Genomic DNA, 10,000 nt, shown 5'->3' on the forward strand with positions numbered 1-10,000 from the left:
TGAAACTATTTTTAAACAGAAAGAACGGTATAAAATACATAATGCATACTTTTTGTTCCCATTTTATTCTTATGCTCCTTAATAACTTACTGACTTACATTTATTTGTATTCTACTGCAACCTGGTTTAAAATTGACATCTGAGTGATTCACTTCTTATAAATAGATTCATTGGGGTGTTAGCTCTCAGACCTAACAGTTTGATGACCTGCTTACCCAAACATAAAAGCCCAAAAAATGTTGGAAAGCAGCGCTCTTCCATCTTAACATAATTTACTCTGAGGTCTGGAACCTTGGAATTAGTATGTTTAGCAAGGGGATGTGTAGGTGGATTTATCCTAAATGTGGGAGGTTTGCTTTTGTAAATTGTTGTGTTCAATAAGTGACCCACCAAAATAAAATGTCAGAGAACTAACATTTACATGGGTGACATGTAGCCCTTTTAAATACACATTTATGTGTAATAATTGTGAGCCCTTAGACAACCTTTGGTTTTGTGTTTGGTACAACATTATGAACTCATAAAGCTCATACTACAATCGGCATCATGCAGCACTCAGCTTAGGCAGGCATATGTTTACATCATCCTGAATTATTTTGCATCTCACTGTAGCAGTACTAGTGCTGTTGTAGTAGAGGGACAGTGCGCATCACACAGCACTCAGCTTAGGCAGGCATATGTTTACATCATCCTGTGGAATTATTTTGCATCTCACTGTAGCGTGTAGTGCTGTTGTAGCAGAGGGACAGTGACCTGACTTTGCCCCAGATGACATGACTTTGAGCAGCAGCTTGGACATTCTGGAGCTGGCTGAAGATGAGGAGAGGAGTGAAGGACCTGAGCCCACTCAGCACTCTTTGAGGGGAAGAGTGGGGGATGCATCTGGGGCACAAAGGGTGCACTGATTTTCCTGGTGGAGACCATCAGAATGTAGGTAATGTGCTCATTCTTGGAGGTAGAATCGTCTGTGGGCTTACCCCACTCACAGAAGAGAATGACAATTTTGCACTATGCCCATTACAAACCCACCACAGAGAACACTCAGTTAGCACAAACAGGGTACTAGGATTATGAAGAAGAAAACACTGGTCTCCAAGTGGATGGAAACACCAGTTAGAGATACAAAACTGTGGAGAAGGTTGCAGGAGGGCTTGAACCCTTTGCAAAAACACTGATATAAACTCCAACCTCCATTAGGCCAAAGGGCTTTTTGAATGTTGCTTTATGCAAGTCAGTGGGAGTTATTCTAGAACTTAAAGAAATATAAGACACTGTCAAGTATACACTTCAGCCTGAAGCCTTTCTGGATGATATTAATTTTGAAATGTCACTAACTTTAATACTGCTCTTATCAAGTATCACAAACCTTATATAATGCCTTTCAACCTCCAAGCTTTAAAAATCATAGCAGAGTCAGAGAGAGGAGCACTTTACTTTCCACATTAGAAGACCATTATATACTAGACCCTGTATCATTAATGGTAGTAAATTATTGCACAGGCTTGTTTATGTATTTAATAAAGTGTGCTCATAACCAGGTATGACTTTGGGAAACATCATAAATCTTAGAGAAGCAAATCTAAATCTCTGGGTCAGAATTGTAGTGGCATACCTAAATCAAAGAGGATGACAGGTATGCCTTACACTGCTTTCAGAATTTACATTTGGCCTGTACGCTGTTTAGAGTAAGTCATCTCCTATCAGGCTGCGGATTGAGTAACCTTGTGGCAAAGTGCACATTTATACATTAATGGTTACTTTTTTAGAATGTTCAGTTTGAGCTTTTTTACATTAATTTATTTTTTTCTGGCTTATGTCTGTGTTACAATATAGTTGTAATTGGGGAATCTTTTGAAATTTATAACAGTGCAGTCGCCTTGTACAAAAAAGCTTTCGACTGATTCTTTAAAAAAATTTTTATATTGTGCTATTATTCACTTTCCTCACATTGCCCTCTTTTTATTTTTTCTCAGTTTTTCTGGGAATGTAACTTCTTTTTTATTTTTATTTCAGTCCATTTTCATTGCTGTTTCAAATACTGTCTGAAGTAATCCACAATTCCGCAGTAGTGGGACCTAGGTCTTTGTTTGCAGGCTATTAACTTTTAAGGAACAACATCATTTTGTTTACTCTTTTCAAAGTTTTTTTTTATACTGAAGTACTATTTGTTGTTTCTTATTCATATTTTATGCACTCTGAGTTTATGTTTTGCTGGCTAGAAGTGAATGCTCTACAGTTGTTTCTGCACCCAATATGTGGTGTTATTATCGTTTTCAATCACATGGAGCTTATCCTGTTACTTATTTAAGAAGAGGAACTATGAATGTATTGATGCAAATGTAAAACCATTATTGTCCGAGACTGTTAACAGGAATCCAACATAATTTATTTATTTGAAATTTATAGCTCAAATCGCTAGGGCAGTTTATCTGTGAATTTGTTGCAATACTGAATCGTTTAATGTCTTCCCTACCACCCAGCAGATACATAGTGAGTGTTTCATGATAGCAATTTCTTTGTTTCCAACCCTAAAAATGGAGAGATTGTGATGAGGCCTGCAAATGTTCTACTAAAGTAATTGTCTGATATTCACTGTATAGTGAGATCCTTTTACACTGTTGTGAAATAGTATCCATTCTAAATTTTTTTTCTGTAAATAAATATCTTTACCTTCGTTTTTATGGTAGTAATAAAGTTAGACAAAGTTAAATCACAACTTATTTTAGTCTGACATTGAGTTCTTCACCAAAGACTGAAGAAACAGCAATTTTCCCTGAGATCTACGATAACAGTACTTTTCAAATTAAATACTAGTCTGTGGGTGCAGAAGCCTTCCCCTGCATGGCATTATGGGGGGGGGGCTTTATACCTCGCAAACATTTATTTCTCTTGTTTTAATTCTGCAAAAGTGTCATTTTATCTAATTGCAATCCATGAAACATTAAAACTATGCTTCAGTGAAAAGTACCATATTCAACATATGCCTTGACGTCTGAAGACTAAGGCAGATTTACCTTACATCTGATAACTGATATATACACTTTCTCTAGCTGATAAATGAAACTATTTATAGGATCATAGGTGTGTACTAGGCTAATGGCCCTGGAGCCTTTACAAGCCTAGCCCATAGGATTACCCTGGCATCGTGCTACCCGACCTTAGTTCCCAGTGAGTCTGTCGAGTAGAACCACTGGAGTGATCCCCAGGGTGAATTTTCTATTTCCCATCCACTCATCAAGACTTCTCTTGAAGAGGGCCAGTGAGGTGCTCTGTTTGACATGTATGGGAAGACTATTCCATAGCATGAGCAGTCTCTGGGTTATGAACCTCTCCCTCCAGCATGACCTGTTGATTGTGGTAATGAGGTTGAGGTCTCTGTATTTGCAGTCCCAAGTACCATATTGTTTCAAATGCTGGAAATATAGCTATCTTAAACTCATTGATTTGCAACCTGAGCCCAGTTTCATAGATTTTACCTTTACCATATTACCATTGGACTTACTGCAAAATGTTAAACCGTGTGCAGACCACCTAAAATACTCCAAAAGATACATTATTTTATTTGAGTTCTTTAAGCTTTTATGTGTACACCAAAATATAAAACAAAAGCCAAGCATGGCACTCTGGGAATTAACTTCCAAGCATGACTATACATTTTATCTGTAACTTTAAATTTTGTTAGCAAAACGGAAGGCTTTGTGCTTAGGATTTTAGACAGTGGGCACTAGTAAAAGAAAACAGATTACTGTCTCATAATTTATAGAGACAAGGGCCTGTAGTTGTTAAAATAGTTGACATAACCAAAAAAAAAAAAAAAAAAAAAAACAGGAGAGGTTGTATTTGCTTTAGTCTGTTCCTGCAACAGTATTTAAATCCCACTAAGAATGACAGGTTGTGCTATACCACTGTTTTATTGACTTATGGGGAAGCTTCTGGAAATAATGTATATGCCCCCATCTCTCTCTCTCTCTCTCTCTCTCTCTCTCTCTCTCTCTCTCTCTCTCTAGCAGCATTCCCAAGAAAATCCTTAAGGACCTGAAATTTTCCTTCTAACTCCAACTCTAATGTGGTATCAGGTGACATTTTGAAGACATCATTATGGGCTCATATCATGTCAAGGTCATAAGATTTGTCATCTGTTTCTGTTGTTATATTTTGTAGTTCATGAATAATATTTTGTATATTTTTGACAGCCTGAAAGCAGGCCAGAATCTGTTCCAGTGGGCCAAAATAAATAGGGTAACTGATTCATTCAACACAATGTGTGAACATAAAACATACCTTTGAATAAAACACCTGTCAGAGCAGCAGAAAGTTTAATGCTGTTTACTGCTGCTCGCATTACACAGCAACTCTCAGCACAGCTGGGTTCACTTTCATTTATGTACATGCGTGTATGTATGTTTGTACCAGCAAATAAACACTCAGTCTGGCTAGAAAACAAAACTTTACACTCCATCAACTTTCCTTAGTAATATGTAACGAAAACAATTCCAAAGATTGTTGAAAGATTTTGTAAATGGAAACAACTTTGCTTTGTCTCACAACATATGGCTACATGGAGGGTTCTGACATTATATAAAGTAATAACATCTGACAAATACAGCTGACAAATACAACTCACAAAACATATTAATATTTGGTAGAACCTTGACACGTTTTATTTGTTTATTGATTTAATGTTCTTGTGACCCACTTAAGCACAAGTACCTCTTTAAGGGGTGACCTGAGACTTTTGGCTGGATTATGTAAGTTGCTTAGCAGCGTACCTCTCAACTTGTTAGTGTAAGAAATGGGGACAAAGCTAAAAGGAATGGGGGACAAAAGTCCAAAAATAGGGACAATGTTTAAATATTGCTATTAAAATCTTAGAAAGTTGTTAAAGTAATAGGTTTTACATAAGCATGCATTTTCTGAAGAATAAAAAGAAACTCAAATATCTATCATTATTTATTGACTTCCAGCCTCAATGATGGGGCAGAAAACCAGAAATTTTGTGAGGAACATACTAAAAATATGAAACAAAACTTTGGACATTCTGCAAAAATCTGGGCAGTACAGAGGTATGTTTAGCATCACGCAGCATGTCAGGGGTTGCTAAGAGAATCAAACTCAGAGCATCAGGATGATGGTTGTTAGAAGTTCATAGCTGTAACTCTCAAGGCTGTACATTCACTGTCTAGAGTTAGTAAATTATGTTGTGACCAGTTATGTGATAACACATAATTAACTTCATGGTGCTCACTCAATGGGGAGCGCCTTTCATAAACTGCAGTGACACTGGAGATGATTAGAGAATTAAACAGGATAAAGGGGGCAAAGCCTCCTATATGACACCCCTCAAAACACACATTTAAATGTGATACTGATAAACTGCTTCATATGAATGTAGAATTCAGCCCAAAAGCTGGCAAACAGATGTCCTGGATTGCTATACTCTTTCTACTAAGGGAAAACATCTTGAGTTCCATATCGCTCTTTAGTCTGTTTCTATTAAAAGTGACAGCAAGAATAGTTGCAGTAAATCTTTTAATAAATGTACCAGCGTGTATTGTTCTGCGTTAGTCGTGTCCCAAATCTTATTTTATTAGCACACTGCATGAGGATTATTTCTTGCTATTCAATCAGCAAGTTCTTGTAGACTTCAGTAATATAGAAGGCACAGGACCATGTCACGTAGTGTTACTGTCCCAACATAGTAACTGCAGCTCATCTGATTCTCATGGCAAGTTTGGAAGTAGGATAGCAATGTTCTCAGCATGCTACATAATTATCACTGAGAACTAATGTGTCAGTGTGTTTCCAGATACTTCATAACTCGGTTCACAGAGATCATTGCCATTATAAGCAGCATTTTCATATACCTCCATACTATACAGTGACAAAGTACTGACAGCAAGACAAATTATAAAATGTCATCTTTTTGTCTCCTAGTATATTTCATTATTTTTTTAATGCAATTTTGTAAAATAAAAAGTATAAAAAAATATGCCATGTCATGGTCAGCTTTCAGGAGAAATCAAAAGGAGAAGAAACAATGTATAAAATGCTACAGATACAGCAATAACACTATTAATATGCTTTGACATTAAACAGTCATACTAGAAAATACATCAGATTCGACAATAAATGATAACTTAAGTTGTATTAAAACTGCCAAGTTTAATGATCTTGTACTAAAATAATGTTGGCACTTGACAAGAGTTGAACTCAATATGCCAGACTGCCAATGACAAAAACAGAATTAAACTTCTATAGCATTTTTGCTTCACTATAGATGTTAGGAAGATAGAATTTGTTTCCGGCTGTAACTGGAGTCTTGGCAGGGATATTGGAGGGGTGCACTTCGATACATATGCCAAGAAGAGTAGGAAATGGCACCAGATGGCAAAGGGTAGGTGGATTTCCCTGGTTTCCTGTACAATGAGGTCAGGAACTGGAAAAGATTTGGGTGTATTAATAAGATGTATCATCATTTATTGACTGTGGATTCACTGAAACTAAAGGCAGTGAAGCAAATTCATCAATGTAAAAAAAATCTGCACAAAACGAGGGGGGTGCACTGCTACCCATGTAAGGGACTATGCCTTTGTAGTACCTCTAAATCATATAGCAAACAATGGCACCACCATGATGCAAAGAAACATTTAGTTGTCTAAGTTTGTTTTTGACAATCTTCACTGAAAAACATTAATTTCTACTAAACAAAGTACATCACCATCTTATAGTGGATTTTCTTGCCCTCAGCCACAATGGATTCAGTTTAATTGAATATAATACCAGAAAAAACTAACATCAACTAATAATTACAGGAAGTGCAAAGTACTGCATTCTGTATTACTACAGTGACAAAAACACATAGGACATTGGCTAGAAGAAACAAGGAAATGGCTATCAAAAAAAGCCAGGGCAGGTATATCAGCGGATACATTAGAGGTGACTCTGTACCAGGACAAGCTATGTAAATGGAGTTCCTGTATTAAAACAGTGAGCTAGCTTAGTGGAGATATTTCACAGAAAGGGAATTCAAACCACAGCAGCTGTTGTGCAACAAATGTTGTGCTGCATCAGTTAAGTCTGCGATTTACTTACACAAAAATAATTATTTCTACTGTATTTTCTAAGCTGGGTGGCCTCTACCACCATAACGCCTCTTATTTTTAACAGATGGGCATTTCCAATCTCTCTAAAACAAAACCTTAAGACTAATATGTGCCTTCCTTAATTGCCTTTCCTGTATTGTGCCTTCCTGGACTATAAGGATATAAAAGCAGCAACATACAGTGTTCATTATGCTATCTGTTGTGCTCTGAAACTTGCATATTTTCAGTACAGAGTTGGTACAGCTTTATTCAAATTTGCCAACACTTAATGAAAAGCAGTTTGAGAGCTGGAACATTCTTTACTATAAGAAAAACAATCAAGGCTTGCAGGTAGGCGATGGTGAATTAAGAGTGAGGGCCTGGGGGACAAAATAAATAACCTGCTCAGAAGGCACAATTTCAGAAAAGGTGGAAGCATGTGAATGCAAAGCTTTGGATAGTAAAAGGTGTGAATACAAATGATGGGTGATATGAAGGTAAAATATGAAGTAGAGACAAATACAGCTTATGAAGATGTCCTCCAGATAAGACATTAAACTGATGTTTCATCTGCCTGAGTTGGTGGTGGATGGTAGATAGATGTAAGAGATGTTATGTCACTTACCAAAGAGAATTGTATAAGTTCTCTGGTGTCCTGGCCAATTATCATCTAGTCTATGTGAATATCATTTCTGGTGTCCTCTGAAAAGAGACCACTGATCTAGAGCATCTAACCTTATCAACAAAAGATAAATGAATAAATAAAAAACAACTGAATGAATAAAAGTAAATGAGTGCACATCTCAGTACACAAGTAATAGGCTAGTGGCTTTCACCTTTGTTATAATTTGCTTTTGGCATGTCTCTGTTTCTGTAGCATTGCATTAATATGTCAGTGTCATCAAATCAATAATCTTCTAAGTGTAATACACACAGGAAAGGCTCCTTCTGATTTTATTCCCCGATGCTGTAGAAAAGGTGATGTTTACATCACTGTCCTCAGCGTAGCTGGGCAAAATAGTATTTCTCCTCCCTTTTACTCAACATGGCGTGTAGCTATGCCTAACATGGCTCCCTCCTGCTAGGGGGGAGGAGCTTGCATAATGTCCCTTCCTTTCTTTTCATACACCCCTAGATTCCACTGCTCATTCTCAAACACGGAGAAATACAGTCACAAGCAAATGTCTATTGCCATGATGCCTGCCAAATCCCATTACAAACATTTGGCCATTGATTACACTGAATAAGTAAAGTTAATCACAAAGTGCAACAGTTTCTTAAAGAGGTGCTGACACCTCAGAGGAAAAAGCTGAACACCTGGGAAATATAATGCTTAAGTATAGCTTAATGTGGTCCATATCTGTTCTTTAGACTTCTCTTCTCAAGTGTTCTGTAAACCCATGATACTTGATTATATTTTCCAGCAGACTTTAGAGCATATGCTTGTATTTATTATACCCCAACTGATATCACAGTCCTTAACTGAGATATCACAATCTTTTTTATGAGTAATAATAATTACTACACTATGGTCTCAGGTGGTGAGGAAAAGAACACATACATAAACTGATCTGTAGTAAATGTCTTGTTTTAATACATATGACCTGAGTAATTAAAGTTGAAAGAGAATATATTTTTAAGATGGCATATAACTTCAAAGTGTGTGTAAACAGGAATTTTTGCTATGGCTGTCCACAAGGTGTCACTTTCCAGTCCTACTCATACCTCTCAACCAAATAGGTACTAAGGCCTTTGAAAAATAGGTACATCCAGACAGAAATTTGAACATTTAATTAGCATAAAATGCCAAACAGCACATAACTTTTCCTGCTTCCAGTAGGTGTGTGGGATACAACTCACAAACACATTTAAAAAACAGTGGCAAAAATGCAGTATAAAGTCCGTAGACTTTAATGAACTGTATTGCATAATTGTACTAAACAAGGTAATTTATTTTCACTTCTGAAAAAGGTAGAAACAGCATGTGTTTCCTCTTTAAATTATTGTTGCCAGTAGTGTGTTGGTCACGTAGTGTGGTTTTCTGTGTACTATGCAGCTTCAAAAGTCATGTGCGATGAGGAGGGATTCAGAAAATTCTGTGAAGGGGTAAAACAACCCTGAAAATACGGACATACCTCTAAAATCAGATACATCATGTGCAGGGGTAAATCAAGCCTGAAAATAGGAATGTTCTTCAAAATAGGAGCAGATGAAAAGTCTGTGTGTACCTTCAGATATTTGCTCTGTAGTGGTTACCCTTTATGTGTGTAATTTAAACTCTTGCATTTCCTCTGCATACATCTAGGTATGTATTGGTTTCATTTATTGTTTTATGCCTCATACCCAGGGTGTGACTGAAAAGGCCAGCTTCACTTATCTGGTCAACTTACTAAAGTCGTAACAAATTGTAAAATAAATAAATTGTATCACTGTCATAAAGCTGCTATGTATAGTTGCATCATTTTCCAAGAATAATCATGATGATACACTGACGTACACCTGAGAAAGATGACATTTAACTGAGAAACCTTCCTTTTGTCTCCAGGCACAGTGACAATGTTGAACAAAGCTGCCTTCCTGGTACTTGTAAGCCTTGCAATGCAGTCTGTCTGTTCACCTCTCTACCCTGCATTAAGGTACAGTATTTATTGGACTGTTTCTTTTTTTTCCCTAAAGGTTTGCAATAAGTATTGAAAGTAAAAAAATGCTTTGTTTGAGTAAGTAAAAACACTTTGTACAATATAGCCTATACAGCTTGACTGTCCATTAATTTGAAAAAAAAAAAACAGTTGAGTTGTTTAAGTATTTTTAAGTAACTTTAACAATAACGTTCAGGATTTTTTTTTTTAATTAGGCAACAAGATTGGTGACTGGCGTTTTATAAATAAGCACTTAGTTTTACATTGGAATGCACAGTT

General features: G+C 36.6%; 1 protein-coding gene across 1 annotated transcript in view; it reads left to right on the forward strand.

Moving 5' to 3' along the window:
• LOC122816266 (glucagon family neuropeptides-like) overlaps nucleotides 1–10,000 on the forward strand; it is a 74,305-nt gene that overhangs the window by 6,325 nt on the left and 57,980 nt on the right. Inside the window, exon 2 of the mRNA XM_044089003.1 lies at nucleotides 9,628–9,718. Within this exon, the coding sequence (XP_043944938.1) occupies nucleotides 9,639–9,718 (80 nt within the window). The 5' untranslated portion in view covers nucleotides 9,628–9,638. The remainder of the gene's footprint in view (nucleotides 1–9,627; nucleotides 9,719–10,000) is intronic.

This window comes from Protopterus annectens, chromosome 12.part0 (genome assembly GCF_019279795.1).
Source record: "Protopterus annectens isolate FY-2018-M chromosome 12.part0, PAN1.0, whole genome shotgun sequence".
Lineage (NCBI taxonomy): Eukaryota > Metazoa > Chordata > Ceratodontiformes > Protopteridae > Protopterus > Protopterus annectens.